The sequence below is a fragment of the Myotis daubentonii genome, chromosome 15 (genome assembly GCF_963259705.1).
Source record: "Myotis daubentonii chromosome 15, mMyoDau2.1, whole genome shotgun sequence".
NCBI classification, from domain to species: domain Eukaryota; kingdom Metazoa; phylum Chordata; class Mammalia; order Chiroptera; family Vespertilionidae; genus Myotis; species Myotis daubentonii.
In genome coordinates this window covers 46,262,902-46,286,951 of record NC_081854.1, presented here as the reverse complement: position 1 = coordinate 46,286,951, position 24,050 = coordinate 46,262,902, and the positions used below count along the sequence as shown (strand labels likewise).

The 24,050-nt window shown below is 43.6% G+C and overlaps 2 protein-coding genes and 1 non-coding gene across 4 annotated transcripts in view; 1 reads left to right on the top strand and 2 right to left on the bottom strand.

Annotated features, from left to right (window-relative positions):
• GFOD2 (Gfo/Idh/MocA-like oxidoreductase domain containing 2) overlaps positions 1–24,050 on the bottom strand; it is a 42,580-nt gene that overhangs the window by 3,660 nt on the left and 14,870 nt on the right. The window contains exon 2 of one of the 2 annotated variants that reach the window (XM_059667743.1): positions 10,930–11,275. The exons of the other annotated variant lie outside the window; for it this stretch is intronic. Within the exon in view, the coding sequence (XP_059523726.1) occupies positions 10,930–11,188 (259 nt within the window). The 5' untranslated portion in view covers positions 11,189–11,275. The remainder of the gene's footprint in view (positions 1–10,929; positions 11,276–24,050) is intronic. 2 annotated transcript variants of the gene reach the window in all.
• Positions 4,309–4,713, top strand: LOC132217454 (small ribosomal subunit protein uS10-like). The gene has a single exon (XM_059667721.1). It carries the CDS (start codon positions 4,331–4,333, stop codon positions 4,670–4,672), a length of 342 nt encoding a protein of 113 aa, XP_059523704.1. The 5' UTR covers positions 4,309–4,330; the 3' UTR covers positions 4,673–4,713.
• On the bottom strand, positions 14,501–14,606 carry LOC132217749 (U6 spliceosomal RNA). Its single transcript, XR_009449007.1, has one exon. It is a non-coding gene; the product is annotated as a U6 spliceosomal RNA (small nuclear RNA).

Genomic DNA, 24,050 nt, shown 5'->3' with positions numbered 1-24,050 from the left:
CCTGTGTGTACACCAGGAACTTGGCTGAAGGGGCTACACAGGGCCTATAAGCAATGTGGGAATTGAATAGTCAGTTGTATCACTCACAGAGACATTCAAGGGAGAGGGGTAAGTTTGGGGGTGGAATCCAAAATTGAGCTCTTAATACTCTCGTCCTCAAGTCTTCCCCATCTCAGTCAATAGCAACTCCATTCACCCAGTTTCTCAAGCCAAAGTCACGGGAGTCATCTCTCACATCCCATTTTTTTTTTTTTAGAGAGAGAGAGGAAGGGGATGGGGAGGAGCACCAATGTAAGAGAGCAACATCGATCAGTTGCCTCCCACATGCACCCCAACTGGGGATCAAACACGCAACCTGGGTATGTGCCCTGACCAGGGATCAAACCTGCCACCTTTCAGTTATGGGACGATGCTCAACCAACGCTTCCTCACACTTGTAGGATTTTAGGATTAGGGACAGGAGAATCACAACACTGGGTGAGAATTTGGCCACTTGGCTGCGGAACACATATGACTGCCCAGGAAAGCAATGAGGATATTAGATCCTCATACACAAGCACCCCATCTGAGAGCTGTAGCTCCGGCCAAACCAGAGGCTTCTTGCTGGAACTATTCTCTTCAATGGGTGGACACTGCAGTGTGGGGAGGAGAAGAGGTGGGTGCGAAGGAAGAGGACTTCTGAGAGTTTGGTGGTGATAAAACTAGGGTAAGTAATCTCCGTTTCATGCCAGGAGAGGTCATGGAAGGGGGAGAGACCTTCCTTCTTGAGCCCCAAACAATAGAGAGCTCTTGAACTCAGGAACCAGCAGTACTATCAGTGTGGGAGGAGCTAAAGGCCATTTTTAAAAAAAATATATATATATTTTTAATTGATTTCAGAGAGGGAGGGAGGGAGATAGATAGAAACATCAATGATGAGAGAGAATCACTGATTGGCTGCCTCCTGCACGCCCCCTACTAGGGGGGATGTAGCTTGCAACCCGGGCATGTGCCCTTGGCAGGAATCGAACCTGGGACCCTTTAGTCTGCAGGCCTATGCTCTATCCACTGAGCAAAACCTGCTAGGGCTAAAAGCCATTTTGAGTTAAATAAGCTCCTGCAGGCCAGCTACATGGGATCTTACCTTTAGGAAGACTTGGGTGGCCTGAAAGACTTGCTTACTTAAGTTTCTCTAGCGTTCCTGCTAGCAAGTCAAAGGTTTAGCGAAGCCGAAAACTGCTCTCTGTCTCCTGGGAATGGGGAAAGCGTGGATGTTGAGTGCCTATTAGCTCTGATCTCCTGTGGGGTGAACAAGTTTCATGCTGCAAGCCTCTCTGCAGCCATAATCCCCAGAATAGTTAGGAGTGAAGTGTCCTTGAGCACCAGAGGCCCGAGAAGCTGCCTGACCACCATTTCGCTCTCTAGTAACGCACCACAGGTTCACAGCTCTGGGACCACACACCTCTGTGCCCCTGCCTAGAGGCGTGGGACTAGATCAATGACTTCAAACAGCAGGGTAGAGAAGCAGCCCAGGAAAAGCAACACTTTTGTGTTTTTATAAAATCCAAGGAATATCTCTATGTATTTTAAAACATAAAAGGTACTGCTACTAGGGAAATAACTTGGAAAGCACTAGACTGAGTCACTCTTGCTCACGGCCCCTCTACACCCTTTCCTGGGTCACAGTCCCATGTCGGCTCCATGGGTCACACCAGCAGACTGGCTCCCATGGGTAGAACTTGTGACTGTCTTCATTCATCCGCTGTGCTAGGCCTTGTGTCAAACTCTGGGGACACAACATCGGGCATAGTCTCTACCTTCAGACAACTTACAATTTAGTAGAGAGAGAGAGTCATTGACCAAATTATCATATAAATACACGTAGAACTGCATCTGTGATAAATGCCATGAATGATATAAATGGTAATATGAAAGCATATAGCAGGGATCTGACCTGGACTGGGGCTCAGGGAAGGTATCTTAAGGGACTGGTGTTCTTGGGATTAAATTATCTGGGTCACGCTGCTTGAGGAATGATCTCTTGTTATCTCAAGAGCCTGTGGGGAAAGAGTTGGCAAACTCAGTGTTTTTCTAATGAAGCATATAAGTGCCAAGAACTGGGCACAGAAACTTACCTTTTAGTGACAGTTTTAAGAAAACATTCAACGGTGGCAAAGATGTTAGGGCACTTTGCACATTAAAATATAGTTTTCTGAACTGAGAAATAAAACATGTCAGGATCCCACCCTCTCCTTTAAGGAATTTATGGGAAAGATTCAAGGATAAAATTTGTAGAAGAAATGAAAAAAGGTAAAACAAAAACAGAAAATCAGATGCCACAGAGAGAGTTGTGATATGAAAAGAACACCAATGCAGGATCAGTCCACAAATTAATTTTAGGAAAAACTAATAAAAATGAGGGCAAAAAGCAATCTTTATGGCCTCAGAAGTCAGGCAAAAATATAATGATCTAACAGCCGAAACCGGTTTGGCTCAGTGGATAGAGCGTCGGCCTGCGGACTGAAGCGTCCCGGGTTCGATTCCGGTCAAGGGCATGTACCTAGGTTGCGGTCACATCCCCAGTAGGAGATGTGCAGGAGGCAGCTGATCGATGTTTCTCTCTCATCGATGTTTCTAACTCTCTATCCCTCTCCCTTCCTCTCTGTAAAAAATCAATAAAATATATTAAAAAAAAATATATAATGATCTAACAAGCAGAGGAAAATGCAATTCTGCCCACAGCATTAAGACTTAGTAAGAAGTCGCAAATCAATAAACACGATACATCACATAAACAAATTGAAAGGGAAAAATCACGATTGTATCAATAGACGCAGAAAAATCATTTGACAAAATCCAACACCCATATTCTTATTTATTTAGTTTTTAAATCGATTTCAGAGAGGAAGGGAGAGGGAGAGATAGAAACATCAATGACGAGAGAGAATCATTGATTGGCTACCTTCTACCTGCCCCCTATTGGGGACCAAGCCTGCAACCTGGTCATGTGCCCTTGACCAGAATCGAACACGGGACCCTTCAGTCCGCAGGCTGATGCCCTATCCACTGAGCCAAACCAGCTGGGACCCAATACCAATTTTTGATAAAAACTCTCAGCAAAGTGGGAATAGTGGGAGCATATCTCAACATGATAAAGGCCATATATTACAAACCTACATCAACATCACACTCAATGGGCAAAAACTGAAAGCATTTCCCCTAAGAACAGGAACGAGATAGGATGTCCGCTTTCACCACTTATTCAGCAAAGTACTGGAAATCCTAGCCACAGCGATTAGACAAGAAGAAATAAAAGGCATCCAAATTGGAAAGGAGGAAACTCTCATTATTCACAGATGACACAATATTGTATATAGAAAACCCTAAAGACTCCAACAAAAAACTACTAGATTTAATAAATGAATTTGGCAATGTAGCAGGATACAAAAATCAACACCCAAAAATTGACGGCTTTTTTTTCCCTTTTAATATTTTTATTGATTTCAGAGAGGAAGGGAGAAGGAGACAGAGATAGAAATATCAATGATGAAAGAGAATCATTGATCAGCTGCCTCCTGCATGCCCCACACTGGGGATCGAGCCCACAACCTGGGCATGTGCCCTGACCAGGAATCGAACTGTGACCTCTTGGTTCATAGGTCGATGCTCAACCACTGAGCCATGCAGGCGGGGCTCAATGGCTGTTTTATACACCAATAATGAATTCTCAGAAAGAGAAACTAAACAAACAATCCCATTTATCATTGCAACAAAAAAAAACTAAGATACTTAGGAATAAACTTAACCAAGGAGGCAAAAAACCTGTACTCAAAAAACTACACGACGTTGAAAAAAGAGATAGAGGAAGATATAAACAAGTGGAAGAATATACCGTGTTCATGGATTGGTAGAATTAACATCATTAAAATGTCCATACTACCCAAAGCAATGTACAGATCAATGCAATCCCTAGTAAAATGCCAACAGCATATTTCACAGAGCTAGAACAAATACTCCAAAAATTTGTATGAAGTAAAAAAGACCCAAATAGCTGCAGCAATCTTCAGAAAGAAAAACAAAGTTGGAGGACTCACAATACCAGATTTCAAGTTATACTACAAAGCCACCATAATCAAAAAAGCCTGGTACTGGCACAAGAACAGGCATGTCGATCAATGGAATAGAACAGAAATTGACCCAAGTCATACGCTCAATTAATATTTGACAAAGAGGAGGAAGACGTGGTTGCTGTAGTGCAGCTCCGTCCCTCCCGCCTGCTCCTGACTCACGCTGTTCGCTCTGCCGAGGAACAAGTCGGTCAGGAAGCCGGTCAGGAAGCCGGGCCACAGCCATGCCTTTTAAAGATACCCGGAAGACACCCGTGGAGCCAGAGGTGGCAATTCACGGAATCAGAATTACGCTAACCAGCCGCAACGTCAAGTCCCTGGAGAAGGTGTGTGCTGACTTGATCAGAGGCGCAAAGGAAAAGAATCCCAAGGTGAAGGGGCCCGTGCAGATGCCAACCAAGACGCTGAGAATCACCACAAGGAAGACTCCCTGTGGGGACCGGTTCCAGATGTGGATCCACACGCAGCTCGTCGACCTGCACAGCCCTTCTGAGATCGCCAAGCAGATCACTTCCATGAGCATTGAGCTGGGGGTAGAGGTCGAGGTCACCATTGCAGATGCGTAAATCAGGCTTTTTAATAAATTGGCTATCAGTTTAAAAAAAAATTTGACAAAGAAGGCAAGAACACACAATGGAGTCAAGACAGTCTCTTTAATAAATGGTGTTGGGCCTAGCCGGTTTGGGTCAGAGAATAGAGTGTCGACCTGTGGACTGAAGGGTTCCAGGTTCGATTCCAGTCAAGGGCACATGTCTGGGTTGCGGACTGGATCCCCGATGGGGGGCGTGCAGGAGGCACCCGATCCATGATTCTCTCATCATTGATGTTTCTCTCTCTCCCTCTCCCTTCCTCTCTGAAATCAATATAAATGTGTTGTTGGTTTTTTTTAAATAATAAAATAAATGGTGTTGGGAAAATTGGACAGATATAGGCAAAAAAATGAAACTATACCACCAATTTACACCATACACAAGAATAAACTTAAAATGTATAAAAGGCTTAAACGTAAGTCATGAAACCATAAAAATCCTAGAAGAGACCATAGGCAGCAAAATCTCAGACACCTCTAGTAGCAATATGTTTACAGATACATCTCCTACAGCAAAGGAAACTAAGGAGAAAATAAACAAATGGCACTACATCAAAATAAAAGGCTTCTGCACAGCAAAAGAAACCATCAACAAAAGGAAAAGAGAGCCCACTGTATGGGAGAACATAGTTGGCAATGATATATCTGATAAAGGGTAAATATCCAAAATATACCAGGAACTCACAACTTAACAAAAGGAAGATAAACAATCCAATTAAAAAATGGGCAAAGGACCTAAATAGACACTTGTCCAAAGAGGACATACAGAAGGCCAAGAGACATATGAAAAAATGCTTAAAGTTAATAATCATCTAGAGATGCAAATCAAAACGACAATGAGGTACCATCTCACACCTGTCAGAATGGTACACGGCTTTGCTGGCACATACGCACTTTTTTGTTGAAATTTTCTATGACCAAAATGCGGCTGCTCAGGCAATAACAGTTAATGGTGCTCGCTATCGCGACATGATAATCCAGTTTTTTGTGCCGTGGAGGCCATTTACCAGATATGCTATTCCATACATAACCCTATACTGTATACTTTATGAATCAATAAAAAATTTACAATTTTTAATTATAAACCTGTGTTTTTTATCAAAATTACTTCTTGCGTGAATTTTGGGACACCCTTTATGTACCACTATGTTCATAGCAGCACAATTTACAACAGCTAAGATCTCAAAACAGCCGAAGTGCCCATCAGTAGATGAGTGGATAAAAAAAGCTGTGGTACATTTATACCATGGAATACAATGCAGCAGTAAAAAAGAAGAATCTATTACCCTTTGCTGAGACAGCATGGAGGGACCTGGAGAGTATCATGCTAATTTAAATAAGTCAGTTAGAGAAAGACAAGTATCACATGATTGCACTCATATGTGGAACCTAAGTAACAAAATAAACAGATGAATGGAGTGGATCCAGAGGCATGGAAGCATGGAACAGAGTGGGGAATCTCAGAGGAAAGGTGGGGGAGGGTGGGTGGGAGGTAATCAACCAAAGCCCTTGAATGCATATATGCATAACACATGGACACAGACAATAGGGTGCTGAAGGCCTGGGGCGGGAGAGGGGTATGGGGGCAGGCTGGAGGAGGCCAATGGGGGGGGGGGGGGAAGGGGATATATATAATACTTTCAACAATAAAGAATTATAATAAAAAGACTTAGTGAGAAGTAAACTTAACATCCCTCAGTTTCTGTAACTGAAAATGAAGACAGTGGATTAGATCAGCGTCTCTCCATCCTTAGTGTGCATCAGAATTGAAGGATTGTTTAACAGATTCTCAGGCCTCACCCTAGATTTAGAAGGTCTGGGATGGGGCCCTAGAATCTGGATGTATAACAAGTTCCCACGTCATGCTCATACTGTTGGTTCAGGGACCACACTCTCAGAACCAGTGGATTAAACATTTTTCCACGGCCCCTGCTGGCCCATGAGTTCCAGAAGAAAATACAGTTCTACAACTATTATGAAAGTTTTAGGAAAATCTTAATCTATGTCATATATATCACTACTAGAGGCCCGGTGCACGGGATTTGTGTACTGGTGTGTGTGTGGTGGTGGTGGGGGGGCATGGCCTGTGAGGATCGGCCCACTATGGGAGGGCCACTCCTCCTGGTCAGCAGAGTGGCTGTGGACCCGCCCTCTGAGGAAGTGCACTGACCACCAGGGGGCAGTTCCTGAGTTGAGTGTCTGCCTCCCAGTGGTCAGTGCCTGTCATAGCGACTGGTCATTCCGCCATTCAATCGATTTGTATATTAGGCTTTTATTATACAGGATAGGCACATATCTGTATCAGTGCTGTATGCCTCACATTACTGCTTGTTAAGTCTCCGCAACTTAACTTTACAAAGACTTATCTTTTACAATGCTTAGCATAGCACAATGACAGAGGATTCCTAACTAAATAGAGGCTTTAGATCAGTGGTTCTCAACCTTCCTACTCTCGTGACCCTTTAATACAGTTCCTCATGTTGTGGTGAACTCAATTTCATTGTTACAAATTGAACATAATTAAAGCATAGTGATTAATCACAAAAACAATATGTAATTATATGTGTGTTTTGTGATGGTCTTAGGCGACCCCTGTGAAAGGGTTGTTCGACCCCCAAAGGGGTCGCGACCCACAGGTTGAGAACCACTGCTTTAGATGCATATGATAAACTTTTCACTGGTTCAAGATCTGAAAGAGCTAATCTAAAATTAGAGTACTTCAATAGTTGTAGTGCTAAATATGTTTTTTTAAAAAAATATATTTTATTGATTTTTTTACAGAGAGGAAGGGAGAGGGATAGAGAGTTAGAAACATCGATGAGAGAGAAACATCGATCAGCTGCCTCCCGCACACTCCCCACTGGGGATGTGCCTGCAACCAAGGCATATGCCCTTGACTGGAATCGAACCTGGGACCCTTGAGTCCGCAGGCCGACGCTCCATCCATTGAGCCAAACCGGTCAGGACTAAATATGTTTTTTAAAAAATTATTTTATTATTTATCTGTTTGTTTTTCAACATCATTTTTTTTTTTAAATCTTCATCCAAGGGTATTTTTCCATTGATTTTTAGAGAGATTGGAAGAGAGAGGGAAAGACAGAAATATCGATGTGAGAGAAACATCAATTGGTTGCCTCCTGCACTCGCCCTGGAGCCTGCAACCAAGGTACATGCCCTTGACCAGAATCGAACCCGGGACCCTTCAGTCCGCAGGCCGACGCTCTACCCACTGAGCGAAACTGGCCAGGGCTAAATATGTTATTTTTTTAAGCTCTAAAAAGATTGAGGATCTACGGTTTAGACAGCCCTAATAACAGAAAGGAAAAAAGAGAGACATATGTGGTAAAAGCACAGAAAATATACTCTCGTGTGTGTGTGTGTGTGTGTGTGTGTGTGTGTGTATACATGTATATATGTAGATTCATACATGGGGGCACACAGTTAGGTGGAATGGCAGTGAGGGTCTTTTGGGATATTGGCTCTGAGGACCTTTAAATACATTGTACAGGAGACCTGACTTCCCCTCATATTGTGATGCCAGTGTCTTTCTTGGTCAGCATTTGCAGGAAGTCAAACACAGGCTGGAAAGGCTGAATGATGCCCCTATTTTACCCTCATTTCACAGTGGCCCACAGAGATTGAGAGGGACAGAAATAGGACCAGAAGTGGGGTCTGATGTCATGGTCAGTTTGGTGTTCTGCGTACAGCAGTTCATATTAACTACACCGTCCTTTGGGAACACTAGAGGAGTTCTTCTGGCCTCTTCCATATATGTTAAAGTGAAGTCAGAATTCTCACTAAAAAAAAAGGGAAAGCATTGCTTTCACAACAGTCTTAGTGATTCCTTTGGGGCCTGAGTGGGCAATGCCTGAGGGACATGGGCTCTCCCAGGCCCACCAACTCCTAGGATCATGTACCACCAAGGATACTCATTCACACTTCTTCCTGACAACAGAGACATGGAGAGAAGGCTAATGACCCTGCTTCACCAAGGGCTGGGACACAAGATTCTAGAAGTTTCCAATCATTCCTGTACTTCCTGTACATTCCTGTTTATATGAAACTAGAGGCCCAGTGCATGAAAATTCATGCACTGGAGGGGGGGGTCCCTCAGCCCAGCCTGCGCCCTCTTGCAGTCCGGGAGCCCTCAGGGGATGTCTGACTGACAGCCCTTTGCGAGAGGCTACAGGTGGGCGGAGGGATGGTGCTGGCTAGCGAGTGGCCAGCCCTGCCCCCCATCACCCCACTGCTGCAGCTGCCATTGGCCTCCCTCTGCGGGAGGCGACCTGGTGGGCTGATCATGGGACGGTGATGGCCGGCCCCACTCTCCCATCCTCCTCCACCACCCCTGGTTGCCCTCTCCCCGCCACTGCCGTCCCCTCCCTCTGCCGGCTGGCACCGCCTGCCCAGCTGGCCCTGCCCCCCCACCATCATTCTGCAGTTCAGTCGATTTGCATATTATGCTTTTATTATATAGGATGGCCCAAAGTCAGCCTTTTCCCATACCAGGAACCTGAAAATAGCAGCCTTGTGGCCAAAGAATCCTGGGATTTTGCCTTTCTTCCTACAGAGCTTGGGAAGGGTTTCTGTGGGGACCCTAAAATTCAAGAAGCCTCTAGAACTCTGCCTCTTGACATACCTGGCCTCACCAACCTGCATTCATGCCACAAAGGATGGCAAAAAGTCAAGCGGCCATGGTAGCTCGATTCCCTTGAAACAGCCCTCTGTTAAAGTGTTGGCTTAGGTCTACTTTTAAACTCAATCTGGGAGCCATTCATTATCTGCTTTCCTAAGAATCAGAGCCAATGAACAGCTCCAATGTTACATATATCCTGAGAGAGAGAGAGAGAGAGAGAGAGAGAGAGAGAGAGAGAGAGAGCTCTTTGGAAAAGAAAGCCAGCCACCTATAATTTTTGGTCAAAACTTACACGCCTCAAATCAACAACTAGACAGACTCATGTTCTTGCTCATTCAATGAACATTTATCCTTCCCTACCAAATGGGCCAAAAGTGACAAACACCCTCTAACCTGAGAACAAGGAAAAAACAAAAAAACAGAGCCTTGGACCCTCCACCGTGGTAGTGGCCAGAAGGTGTGGTGGTCAGCCAAGACACAGGGACCTTTGACTGCATTTGAGAAACACTTGGTTCCTATCAAATTATTAATTCAGTCAATTAATTATATGCTACCTGAATTATTACCTGCCTTTTCTCATTTATCTTGTACTGTGCGTTATTTCTAGGCTCTTCAATTGGACTGTGAAATCCGAAGGTAAGGCGAGCTCTCTGATCCAACCCCACTTTGAATGTCCAGAATAGTATCAGGACAGTGCCTGGCACACAGAAGGCATTTAAAACATTGTGTATGGCCTGGCCGGTGTGGCTCATCGACCTATGAACCACGAGTTCATGGCTCAATTTCTGGTTAGGGCTTGCGGGCTTGATTCCGTGTGGGGCATGCAGGAGGCAGCCAATTAATGATTCTCTCTCATCATTGACGTTTCTATCTCTTTCTCTCTCTCCCTTCCTCTCTGAAATCAATAGAAACATATATATTTGAAAAACCGCTGGATGAATGTTTACTGATTTGTTTTCCTATTAAAGTAGATTCTGGCTTATATAAGACAAAGAGAAGAATTTTTCTAGTTGACAGGAAAGAAGCCTAACAGGAACTGTAGGAAAATGGCTTAGCAAGCTACGCCCAGCCAAGGGCAGGAGGTTGCTGAGCCAACTGCTTCCCGAGGCAACAGAGATGTGAGCAGGCTGTCCTGTGGATCCTGTCGGGGCAGCCCAGTGCTGTAGAGCGCCTTCCTGCCCTCTGGCATACAAGATTGCCAAGTCTGGCAGGAAGGGTGTGTGCTCAAACTAGTCAAGGCCTAACAAAACATTGGAAGTGGCGGCCTCGCTACACACCCTCCCCTCCCTTTCTGTGGTGATGCATGGCACAGAAATGGAAGAACAAATCTGTCCATTCCCCAGTGCCCAGGTCTTTGAACTCTGACTTCATAGAGAGAAACTTTTTACATTGCCTGAAATGTAATACTCTCTCGTCCCCGTGACAAGCCAGCTCTTGAGGCATTGGCTTAATTTCTTCTCAGAGATTTACTTACGGGAGGCGGGGAAGGCTGTCTTCCCCAGCATTAGAGCACTGCCCCAGAGTACCAGCCCCTGCAGACTCAAGCCCCAAAAGGATGACCCAGAGGGAAGCACAATCTGCCTGTCTGCCCGCCGTACCTAGAGCCTTCACAGATATTTGCCGGGTGAGCGGAGGGGGGATATTGATGCACACCAGATCCACGTCTTGGTGCAGTAAGACATCGTCCGTCTGGCTGGTGTAGAAGGTGATGTTCATCTCCTCTGCAAGCTGTTTCGCCTCCTCCTCAGTCTTCCCCCACAGTGCCTCCACGGTGAACCCTTCTGCCCTCAGCAGTGGGACCAGAACCCGGGCGGAGCTGCCAGTCCCAAACACGCCCACTCCTGGGAGCATCTTCATGCCGGATTCTCTGTTCACCAACTCATCTCCTCACAAGAGTCTCCAACATGAAGACGACCGTCCCACAGTCCTGGTCAAACATGGCTCCTGGAACAGCAAGAGTACACTGGCTATTAGTGAAGGCACACGCAGTCTAGGCTCTCTGGCTTATTCGGAAGCAAAAAGTTCTCAAAAGCACAAAGGAAACACTCCTCCGAAATGAAAAGCTGCATAAGCTTCTCGCAGGGAGACTAAAGGATATCAGCAAAATCCATCTCCTGGAAGAGGGGAAAATAAAAATATGAGCAAAGCTGGGTTCAAATCCCTATTCTGTTACTTAATTTCCTCTGTGACTCTGGTCAACACATTATACTTTCAGGGCCTAATGGTAAAAGTTCATGAAGAGTAGGAAACAAAAACCAGTAAAAGATGAAAGAGGAGTTATACAGATTATAATTTTTAAAAAGTTTATGGTAGCAGCCCTTGCTGGCTAGCTCAGTTGGCTGAGCATCGTCCAGATACGCCAAGATTGCAGGTTTTATCCCTGATCTGGGCACATGTAAGAGTCAACCAATGAATGCATAAATACTACCGGAGATGATATTTTTTGTATACAGATATTCACACCAACACTGACTATGGTAGTGAAAAATTGGGAAACAATCTAGATGTTCAATAACAGTAATGCAGATTTTTTTTTGGTTTGTGTTTTTTGGTTAATCTTCACCCAAGGACATATTTTTCCATTGATTTCTAGAGAGAATGGGAGACAGAGGAACATCGATATGAGACAGACACATGGATTGGCTACCTCCCACAAGTGTCCCCACTGGGGCTGGGGAACTTGTAATTGAGGTACGTGCCCTTAACTAGGACTCGAACCCATGACCCTCTGGTCCACAGGCCGAGGCTCTATCCCCTGAGCCAGCCACTAGCAGCTCTATTGCTCTGAGAGAATGGGAGGGAAGGAGGGAGGGAGGGAGGGAGGGAAGGAGAGAGAAAAAGATTGATGTGAAAGACACATCAACTGGTTGTCTCCTGCATGGGTCCCCGGCCCCGTGAGGATCAAACCCACAACCCAGATATGTGCCCTTGACCAGAAATCGAACCCGTGGCCCTTCAGTGTTTGGGATGGTGCTCTAACCATTGGGGGGAACACTAGCCAGCGCAGTAATGCGTTTGACAAATAACACTACAGGCCCTCAATAACCTGAAAGACATCACCATATATTCCTTAAAAAGTGGGAAAACAAAACATTGTGTGCAGTATGACATCAATTTTGTTTTTGTTTAAAGCATAAGATATATATATATATATATATATATATATATACACATATATATATATATATATATATATATATATATATATGAAAATATTCAAGGATATCTATAACGTATCTCTAAACATATTACACATAACAGTAGAAGGACCAGAATACACCTGAATTTCATAATGATTACTCAGGCTGATGGGATTCAGGGTGATTTTTGTTTTTTAAACATTGCCAAATTTTCTACAATGGATATGTTTACTTATTTTTCCTTCTGAACACAAGGGTTATAAAATGAAACAAAGAACAAAGCTAAACAGAATTCTGCTTTGAAGTAAAGATGAGATTTAGGTGTGCTCAGGGTATCAGGTTTCCCCATAGGGCACCCTTCCCCCAGCTAAACCAGCGGTCCCCACTCTGGCTGTGTATTAGGGTCACTGGTCCCATACCCACTGAATCAAACTGCAGGATGAGCCATGTCACCATTATTTTTATTGTCTTTATGTTTTGTTTTGTGGTAAAATACACAGAAAACTTAGCATCTTAACCCAGAACACATAGTTATTCTATTTTTCATATATTTTTATTGATTTCAGAGAGGAAGGGAGGAGAGAGATAGAAGTATCAATGATGAGAGGGAATCATTGATCGGCTGCCTTTTGCACCTCCATATTGGGCATCAAGCCCGAAACCTGGGCATGTGTCCTGACTGGGAATCGAACCATGACCTCCTGGTTCAAAGGTCAATGCTCAACCACTGAGCCAGACTCAGGAAATTATCATAAACCTTCCCTCCAATAATTTCTTCCTATATTCTCTGTCTCATGGAATGTTATCATTGTCAACTCAGAAAGCTAGCGCCAGCATCTGCAACCTCTCTATTTTCTTACCAGTACAGGCAACTCAACATCAAGTCTGGTTAATCCTAGCTCTTTGTTATCTCTCTCTTTAAAAAAAAAAAAAATAAATAAATTATTGATTTTTTACAGAGAGGAAGGGAGAGGGATAGAGAGTGAGAAACATCCATGAGAGAGAAACATCAATCAGCTGCCTCCTGCACACCCTTCACTGGGGATGTGCCCACAACCAAGATACATGCCCTGACCAGAATCAAACCTGGGACCTTTCAGTTGGCAGGCTGACGCTCTATCCACTGAGCCAAACCGGTTAGGACTCTGTGTTATCTCTTAAATCCACGCCTTCTTTGTCATCCTTTCTGCCACTTCCCATTGGACTCAGAATGACTTACAAGTCCCTGCATGACCCATAAATCTTAAGATAAGTCTAGCTTTGTGCAGTCACTTTCAAGGATTATTTCCAAGAGAGATGAGTTTTAAAACACATACTTAGATAACCCAGTAAGAAGAATGCTGTGTGAAATTATTAGCTATAAACCAGTTAAAAGTTGGGGGTACAGTTACTCAAAATGACAACAATGGCTTCAGAGTTACTGATGATGTGTTTTTCTTTCCGAGAGAATTAAATATCTAGTGGGGAATAGTTGTTTACTGAGATTCTTTCAGATCACATTAATACCATATCATCTCACAAAAACTCATACAAGAATGTTCATAGGAGCCCTAACCAGTTTAGCTCAGTGGACAGAGCACTGGCCTGAGGACTGAAGGGTCCCGGGTTCGATTCTGGTCAAGGGCACATGCCTAGGTTGTGGGCTCCATCCCCAGTAGAGGGATGTGCAGGAGGCAGCCGATCAAGGATTCTCCCTCATCACTAATGTTTCTATCTCTCTCTCCCGCTCCCTTCCTCTCTGGAATCAATAAAAATATTTTTTAAAAGAAAAGAATGTTCATAGGAGAATTATTATTATTATTATTATTATTATTATTATTATTATTATTATTACTAGAGGCCCGGTGCACGAATTCGTGCATGGGTGGGGTCTGCCCGCCCTGATCAGGGCTGATTGGGCTGGGCTGGCCAGTGGGAGGGGCTCTGGACGGTTGGTGGGTCAGCCCCGCCTTCTGGTTGAACTCCAGTGGAACTCCCAGTAGAGGGGACAATTTGCATATTATTCTTTTATTATATAAGATTATTATTTTTAAATATAGAACGTTCATGAATTTGCATGTTATCCTTGCGCAGGGGCCATGCTAATCTTCTCTATATCATTCCAATTTTAGTATATGTGTTGCTGAAGCAAGCACAGGAGAATTATTTGTAATAGCCAAAAGGTGGAAACAACCCAATTGGTTCATCAACTGCTGAAAGGATAAACAAAATTCGGTATTATCCATACAATGTAGTATTATTCAGCCACAAAAAGTAACGGAAGTACTGATACAAACTACAATATGGATGAACCTTGAAAACATTATGCCAAGTGAAGAAGCTAGTCACAGAAGTGTATGATTCCATTTATACAAAATGTTCACATTAGGCAAATCCATGGAGACAGCAAATCAGCAGCAAGGGATGGGGGAGGGAGTAACTGGGAGATACAGGGACCCAACTTTATTCTTTTGCAAGTGGTTATCCAGTTGTTCCAGCACCATTTGTTGAAGAGACTATTCTTTCCTCTGGAATGACCTTGGCACCTTTGTTGAAAATCAGCTGACCATAAATACATAGGTTTATTTTGAACTCTCCATTTTATTCCATTGATCTATATGTCTATCTTATGCCAGTACCACCTGTATTAATTATTTTAGCTTTATAGTAAGCTCTGAAATCAGTGTGAGTCTTCCAACCTTGCTCTTTTTCAATCTTGTTTTGGCTATTCTGGGTCCCTTATATTTTCCTATGAATTTTAGAATCAGATTGTCAATACTGGATTTTGACAGAGACTGCTATGAATCTATAGATCAACTTGAGGAAAATTATCATAATAATATAGAATTTTCTGATCCATGAACATAGGATGTCTTTCCATTTATTCAGGTTGTCTTTTTAAAAAATACGTTTTTATTGATTTTTTTAGAGAGAGAGAGAGTAAGGGAGAGGGAGAAAGAGAAAGACATCGTTCAGTTGTCTCCCACATGCACCCCAACTGGGGTTCAAACCTGCAACCTGGCTGATGTGCCCTGACCAGGAATCAATCGGAGACCTTTCTGTGCACAGAATGATGCTCAACCCACTGAGCAACACTGGTTGGGCTATTTAGGTCTTCTTTAATTTCTCTTAATGTTTTAGAGTTTTCAGAGTATAAATTACACTTTTTTAATTATTATTATTATTATTTTTTATATATATATTTTATTGAACTTTTACAGAGAGGAAGGGAGAGAAATAGAGAGTTAGAAACATCGATCAGCTGCCTCCTGCACATCTCCCACTGGGGATGTGCCCGCAACCCAGGTACATGCCCTTGACCGGAATCGAACCCGGGACCTTTCAGTCCGCAGGCTGACGCTCTATCCACTGAGCCAAACCGGTTTCGGCGAAATTACACTTTTGTTAAATTTATTTCTAAGCATTTAATTTTGTTTGATGCTATTGCAAATGGAATTTTTTTCTTAATTTCATTTTCAGATCCAGCATCTTTTTTTTTTTTTTTTTTGGTATAGCAAAGGTGAGGATTTATTGAAGAACAAGTACAGGCTCCCACATGGGGAGAGGGAAAGAGTCCCAAGAATGGACTCCCATGTGGGGAGGGGGAAAGGGTCCCACAGAGTTCCTTTTCCCTATGGCTTATAAAGGCTGCAGATCCTGGTGCCTTGATATCCCCTCTGATCGGTCACTATTTCCTTAGACTGGTTACTATAGTAACTCCTGGGTTCAAAGGTCAACCTCACATGGGACATGTGAGGCTCTACCCCGCTCCTTCCTTAATGTTTTCCTATTCCCTTTGGGCTTTCTTCTTCTCCTTCTGGATGAAGGGCTTCCTTCTCTTTATTTTATAAATATAGACCTTTTGCTGTTCCCAGCTTCCCTATTCTATGGAAATGTACCGTCTGCTGCTCTGAAGCCCTGTGCTTCCTCCATGGTCCCCTTAATTTCCAAAATTTCTTAAAACCTGTCTTTTTCACCCCTAAAAATTCCTGTATCAGTCCCTGCTGAGGTCCAACCCCAGCAGGTCCAGGGGTCCCCAAAGGTGTGGACGGAGTCGGCGAAGAGGGAAAGACTCGGAGGCAGCGTTCAGTTGATCAGCATGGTTGGGTTCTCTTGCCTGGTTCTATTGCCAGGTTCTGTGTCTATGTTCTCTTGCTAGGTTCTCCAGCCAGGTTCTGTCCAGGTTCTCCAGCCAGGTTCAGTCACCATATTCTGTAGCCAGGTTCTTCAGCCAGGTTCTGGCTAGGTTCTCCAACAAAGTTCTGTAGCCAGGTCCTGTCCAGGATCTTTTGCCAGGTTCAGTCACCAGGTTCTAGTCAGGTTCTCTTGCCATGTTCTATCCAGGTTCTGTAGCCAGGTTCTGTCTCTAGGTTCTTCAGCCACGTTCTCTCGCTAGGTTCTGTCTCTAGGTTCTGTGGCCAGTTTTTGTCCAGGATCTTTTGCCATGTTCTCTCGCTAGGTTCTGTCTCTAGGTTCTGTGGCCAGTTTCTGTCCAGGATCTTTTGCCATGTTCTCTCCAGCGAAGTTCTTCTGTCTCTAGGTTCTGTGTCTAGGTTCTGTTTCTAGGTTCTGTGTCCTGTTGTCTTGTTACATCTGTATTTATACCAGTTGATTCCAATCCTATCAATCTCTATTCCAAAGGTTAGGGCGTTTCTTATCTCTATTCCAGGGAGTAAAGATTATGTAGCTTAAGCATGATTGTTCATAGTTAAAGTGATTAATTACCCGCCTGGCACTTAGTTAAGGGGTTTTATTCCCTCCCTAACTTCAGGGGAAAATCCCTACCTGGGGAAACAACCTTTCTCAGAGAGGTGACCTTGGTTAAAACACATAGTGCCAAGAAGGTGAGCAAACATATTAAGAACAGTATGCCATATATGCCAGGTCCCTTGAAACAGCAAGGATGGACCGGCTCCCGGCAAGTCCCCCCTCTGATTAGGAAACCCCAACTGCCATTGGAGACAATGGACGCCAATCTGTCTGTCTGCTTCCTGCTGGCAAAGGGGTAGTCCTTTGGGGGCAGCAGTCAGGGTCCCGTTGGAAGTGGGCTACTAAGGGTCCATGGATGATGGTTCTAGCAGCCTTCAGCCTTCGTCTGTGGTTTCACGCGGAGGATCAGTTGTAGCTTTAGGGCTTCAGAGTATGTTACTTATTTGGTACTTATTGACTCTTCAGGATCCCTTCGAAAGAGAAGTTTCAGGTCCTTTAGAGGCTCATATGAGTAGAAATCTGGTGCTCTAGTTGATGGCAATGCAGCTTTGTCCTTCTCCTATGCTGGCATTCAAGGCTCACTTGAGACAGAGAGATTTAGGAGTTGATGCCACTGACAATTTGATGTGAAGAGGGTAGATGGATTTATGGAGAAATCCCCGGCCAACGCACCAATTGAAATGGAATTTTTGGACTGGAACCCGGATTCTTTGTCCACCGGAATCAAAGAATGAATCCACGGACAGAAAGTGGTATAGCAAAGGTGGAGATTTCTCGAACAACAAGTACAGACTTCCACATGGGGAGAGGGAAAGAGTCCCACAGAATGGACTCCATGTGGGGAGGGGGAAAAGGGTCCCCCAGCATCTCTTTTACTTTCAAGGTAGATACGAGTGTACTGTGCAAAGTACATGTCTATGTTAGGGGTTGTCTCACCAGTATAGCCTAGTACAGCATCCTATACTACTAGATCCTACATGAAAGACACCTGTGCCTGTGTGAAATACTGAAAGAAGCATGACTTGGGCTGCCTCTAACTCCAGACCCCTCTCAGCTTCCTGCCTCCTGTGGTCTCTACTGTCTAGGGCTGTGCAGCTTGGCTTGTCCCCTGAACTCTACCATTGGGTTTTATCTTAACCATCTTTCTTTCTGTCTGATGGTGAATGTCTGTGGCCTCAGCCACTCCTCCTTCCTCTTTGCTGATAATTTTCCTGCCCTTACAGCCTCCCTTCTAATTAGAAGACAGGTTAGTCACATAGAATCTTCTAAAATTTTCATGTCCTGACTCTCTTGAGCAATTTTGGTCACTTTCTGCATTTACAGGCTCTTTTTGGTTACTGACAGGTCATGGATATCCTGAGAACTTGAGTGTCAAATTTGTTGTACTAGGTAAGTGAGATTCTGCTTAACTTCTATGGGTCATTAATTACCAGCTAAAAGGGCCAGGGGAATGAGACACAGCCACCATAAGCAAGGATATCCATGGCCCCTCTAAATTCATATCCAGGGCACACTTCCTCCTCTCTAGCACTACATTCCTTCATGCTCTAGTTATGTTTGGCTTTACGTTTGCATCTGTGGCTTAAAACAACAAAGTGGATTAAAATAAATTTTAATAACCTCTGTTTTACTGACACTGACTCAAAGGGCAGCTTTATCAACATCCATAAAGGGGCATTAGCCGGACTGAGGAAGCCAGGTGGCATGAAGCTGGGCAGGCTGGATGACTAGGTATTTCCTGCTCAAGCAGGCAGTGCTGGTTTTCCTCATTTATTTCAGTGACTATCCTTTCTCACCCCTAACGTTTCCCTTCTACTTGCCCCTAATATCCTTGCATATACCTTTTATGTGCCTACAAAGATCTCTATAAACCCAGGCCTACTTTCCATGCCGGTCAAGAATGAACGGTGGAGCCCAGCTGCTGTGGGTCAGTGGTTGTGGTTCCATTCCTGGTCAGGGCACATGCCCGGGTTGTGGGCTTGATCCCCAGTGGGAGGCGTACAGAAGGCAGTTGATCAAGGATGCTCTGTCATCATTGATGTTTCTAGGTCTCCCTCTCCCTTCCTCTCTGAAATCAATATAGAATAAAATAAAAGAATAAATGGTGGAAAGTGCCTTGACAGGACTGGCTATACATACTTTGACAAGGCTATAGGTTATGGGAAAGGCAGCACAGAGATTAGCGGCATGGAATCTGCAGCTAACCTTGCCTGGGTTCAAGACCGGTAACCCCAGGTAAATTTCTTAATCAGTCTGTGCCTCTGTTTTCTCATCTGTAAAATGGGAATAATTGTATCTACCTCTTAGGGGAGTTAGGATTAAATGATTAATATTTGTAAAGCATTTATAACAGGACCTGACCCATAGTAAATCACTACATAAGTCTCTTATTATTTTTTAAATATGTTTTTATTGATCTTAGAGAGAGGAAGGGGGATAGAGAGATAGAAACATCAATGAGAGAGAAACATCAACTGGCTGCCTCCTGCACGCCCCCTACTGAGGACTAAGCCCGCAACCCAGGCATGTGCCCTGACTGGGAATCGAACCAGTGACCTCTTGGATCATGGGTCGATGTTCAACCACTGAGCAACACTGGCTGGGCTACATACGTCTTTTTAAAAAAGATATATGTATGACTGACTTAAATATCTCGCCTTCAAAAGCTGAGTAGGAATATGAAGATAATATTCTGAGCTAATGTGCAGTGAGTGCAATAGGTCAGGCAGTGTTCAGTGTAATATATAGTACATCTCTAAGTCCATGCAACCCTTTCTTACAGATGGAGAAAACAGCTCAGAGAGGCTAGGTAACTTTTCCAGGGTTCCACAGCTGGCTGTGTGGACAAAAAAGGGGCTCTACAGAAAGCAACCTCACAGGATGATCTGATCATAGATTCCTAGCCAGGCAGGTCATGGTGGGTACTCATGTCCCAAGCATAAAGCTTCTTTTGTAAAAGGCGTATTTTTACCTTAAGCAAGACTTGTCCATTGTTTCTGTGCATCTAGGTTAATAATCCTTTGAAATTCCTGTCTTTCAAAGTAACCACCCTCACAGGAGCACATAATTGAGTTACCTATCCTCCATTCCAATCCCTGCCTTGTTTTCTACTACTTTCATGCAATCTTCCTTACCTTCCTTCCTTAATTACAAATGCATAAGAGAAGCTACAAACTACTATTCTCTGAAAGCAATTTTTCTCAGTCTGTTGAACTCTTGCTTTCAGGCATATCCTGTTTGGCTCAAGTAAAATTTTATTAAAATTATCTACAGGTTTGGACGTTCTTACATTGATAGCTGTGTGTGCCAGACCTGCCACAACCAGCTATACAACCCTGGGCAGATTATTTAGCTTCTCTGAACCTCTGTAAAAACAGAGGCTTGTATGTGTGAAACAACTCCTTCATTCTTAGTGATGAGTGTGAGAGGGAAAAGTTCATTCTGTTGTCTGGCTTGGCAACTGCCTGCCTCAGCCCCACCACTCAAACCAACATTGACATGTTCATACAGCATGCCTTTACTGAGGGCCTACCCGAGAGGCTTTGGGAGAGAAAAAGATGAAAAGACACAGTCCTAATGTGCAACAAGTCAGAAAGGGAGTAGAAGCCAGAGCTGGTGGCAACAACTGCTAATCTAAGGAGTTTAGACTTTGATTGGTGGGTGTGCTCTGTACTCTGGGTCTGCCCAATCTTCCCCACCAAATCCCTCTCTGCCCTGCTCTGTCTCTCAGTAGTCAGAATGCTAATCTCTAAGGACTACATCACCTGGGCTCCAGGCCATCTGGTTTCCACCTGATTCAGCCAATGGGGAAGCACCAGGAAGAGATCAGGAGCAAGAAGAAAGGTCAAGGTATTTATTCTCTGGCTCTCTCCCTACCAGGATGTGCTTCTGATAGGGGACGTGTTCTTTGACCAAGGTCACAGTATTCCTCTCCCACAGGCATAGCGTTGAGAAATAAGTCCAGTAATTTCTCCCTTCCCTCATCATGCCTGGGGTAGTGACTCTACCAGCTGTAGCCAGTCCCTGCCAGTCCCTGTGGTGCTCCACCAGTTCTCAGTAGGTTTCCCTCACAACTCACACCATTGTAAATAATCCCGTCATTAAAGGATTTTCAATTAACCCTTTGAATGTGCTGGCTGTTTCCTGTTTGGACCCTGACTAATACAGTAAGCAATGAGAACCTTTGAATTTCTTAAGTTAATGTAGGTGGAATAGAGTTTAGGAGACACTAGACATAGAAAACCAATTAGGATATCAAGTAAAAGATAAGGAAGCAGACAGCTATGAGTAAGATTTGGGAAGAGCACAAAATGACACTGAACTGTAGAACTCATGAGCATAGACACAAAATCCTCCAACAAAATATTAGCAAACTAAATCCAGCAATGTGTTAAAAAGACAATACATCACCCTAGCCGGTTTGGCTCAGTGGATAGAGTGTCAGCCTGCGGACTGACGGGTGCCAGATTCGATTCCAGTCAAGGGCACATGTCCAGGTTTTGGGCTCAATCCCCAGTAAAGGGCTTGCAGGAGATAGCTGATCAATGATGCTCTCCCATCATTGATGTTTCTATCTCTCTCCCTCTCAAAAAAAAAAAAAAAAAAAAAAAAAAGACAATACATCATGACCAAGAGGGTTTAATCCCAGGAAAGTAAGGTTGCTTCAACATTCTAAATCAGTGGTTCTCAACCTTCCTAATGCCGCGACCCTTTAATACAGTTCCTCATGTTATGGTGACCCCTAACCATAAAATTATTTTCATTGCTACTTCATAACTGTAATTTTGCTACTGTTATAAATCGTAATGTAAATATCTGATATGCAGGATGTATTTTCATTGTTACAAATTGAACATAATTAAAGCATAGTGATTAATCACAAAAACAATATGTAATTATATATGTGTTTTCCGATGGTCTTAGGCGACTCCTGTGAAAGGGTCGTTCGCCCCCAAGGTTGAGAACCGCTGTTCTAAATCAATTACTATAATTCATGATATCAATAGTCATTAGGTTAGTTATTAGATTAATTAAAAATGCAATTTAAAATTTATTTATTAAAACTACACACCTATTAGAATGTCTGAAATTCAGAAATTAAAAAAAAAGGTTTTTTGGAGGGAGGGAGAGAGAAACATCAAAGTGAGAGCAAAACACTGAAACATCGATCGCTGCCTCCTGCATGAGTTTGTACTTTCCCCAGGCTTGCTCTTTCCATCCAGGTCTTTGATAAGAGGAGAAATATAAAAGACACATTGAGTAGCCATGTTTTCTCTGTCATGTTATCCTTTATTCACCTCTCAGTATATCTTTAAGAATATTTTTGATTGACGGCAGGTTTTTTCAAGTGTCATTACTTGTTCTGGGATTGTGTCTTCCTGATCCTATTAAAAGCATCAAGCTCTCCAGAAGCTTACAGACGGATGGAGCCTGGGTGGTTGCAGCCAAGCTATTTAAAAATGTATCTATAATAGTTTGCTCTGTAACTATATTTTGTAAAATTACAAATCATGCTTTCTATTTTTCAGTGCCAGGCTTCAAAAAGGGCCATTAGGGATTTCTAGAGACAAAATTATTGCCTTGTAATACTATCCTTTACTCTGCAAGCCACACAAATATAGTCAATTGATTTTCTGGCAAAGCATTAAATCAACTCAATGGGGGGGAAACTCTTTTAAAGAAATGGTGTTGAAATAATTGAATATCCATATGGCAAACTGAGAACTTTGACCCCTCTTCTTTCATTGCATATACAAAAATTAATTTGAGATCAAAGACCTAAATGTAAAAGCCAGAATCATAAAGCTTCTAGAAAAAAACATACTAGAGAATATTTCAAAACTATGGGGTAGATAAGGATTTCTTGGCCAGGACACAAAAAGCACTAATCCATTGATACACTGGATTTCAAAATCTAAAAAAAAAATTTGTAGAACTCCTACAAATCAACAATAAAACAATGAATGACCCAATGTTTAAAAATATCAGAAGACACAGTCACTTCACACCAAAGATACAAGAATGGACAAAGGCACATGAAAAAGTGCTCCTATCACTAGTCTTCAGGGACATACAATTCAAAGTACACTGAGAGCCCAGCCAGTGTTGCTCAGTGGTTGAACGCTGACCTATGAACCAAGAGGTCCCCAGTTTGATTCTGGGTCAGGGCACTGCCCAGGTTGCAGGCTCGATCCCCAGTAGGGAGTGTGCAGGAGGCAGCCAATCAATGTCTCTCTCATTGATGTTTCTATCTATCTCTTTCCCTTCCTCTCTAAAATCAATTAAAAAATATTATTTTAAAAAGTACACTGATATACCCACTAGATTAACAAAAATAAAAAAAAGATTGAGGAGAAACCAAGACGGCGGCATAGGTTAACGCCGGAGATTGCTGCCCTCGAACAACCACTTCAGAGATATAACTAAAGGACAGAACGGACATCATCCAGAACCACAGGAAGGCTGGCTGAGTGGAAATTCTACAACTAGGAGGAAAGAGAATATCATACCCAGACTCAGAGGAGGCGCAGTGCTGAAGTGAAATACTCAGGTGCGGAGTGCGCGCGCGGAGCAGGCTGGCGGCGGAGGGCACGGTTGTTGTTTTCAATCGGGAGGGAGTTTCAGACTCTGAGCTCCAGATCCGGGCGAGTCTCTGGGGACCAAGACTCAAACGGGAGAAGCGGGACTGTCAGGCTTCGGTCGGAACTCGAAGGCAGCTTTCTCTCCGAGGTTTGCAGCCATTGCTGGGACTCTGAGAGGCAGAGCCCCTGGGGAAGGAACTGAGAGCAGCCATAAGTGCTTGCTCCGCCTGCCCTGTAGATCCCCGGGGACCCGCCCCGCCCAAGCCCTGCACAGGACCATTTGCCGGATAGCCTCAGGCAAACGCTAGA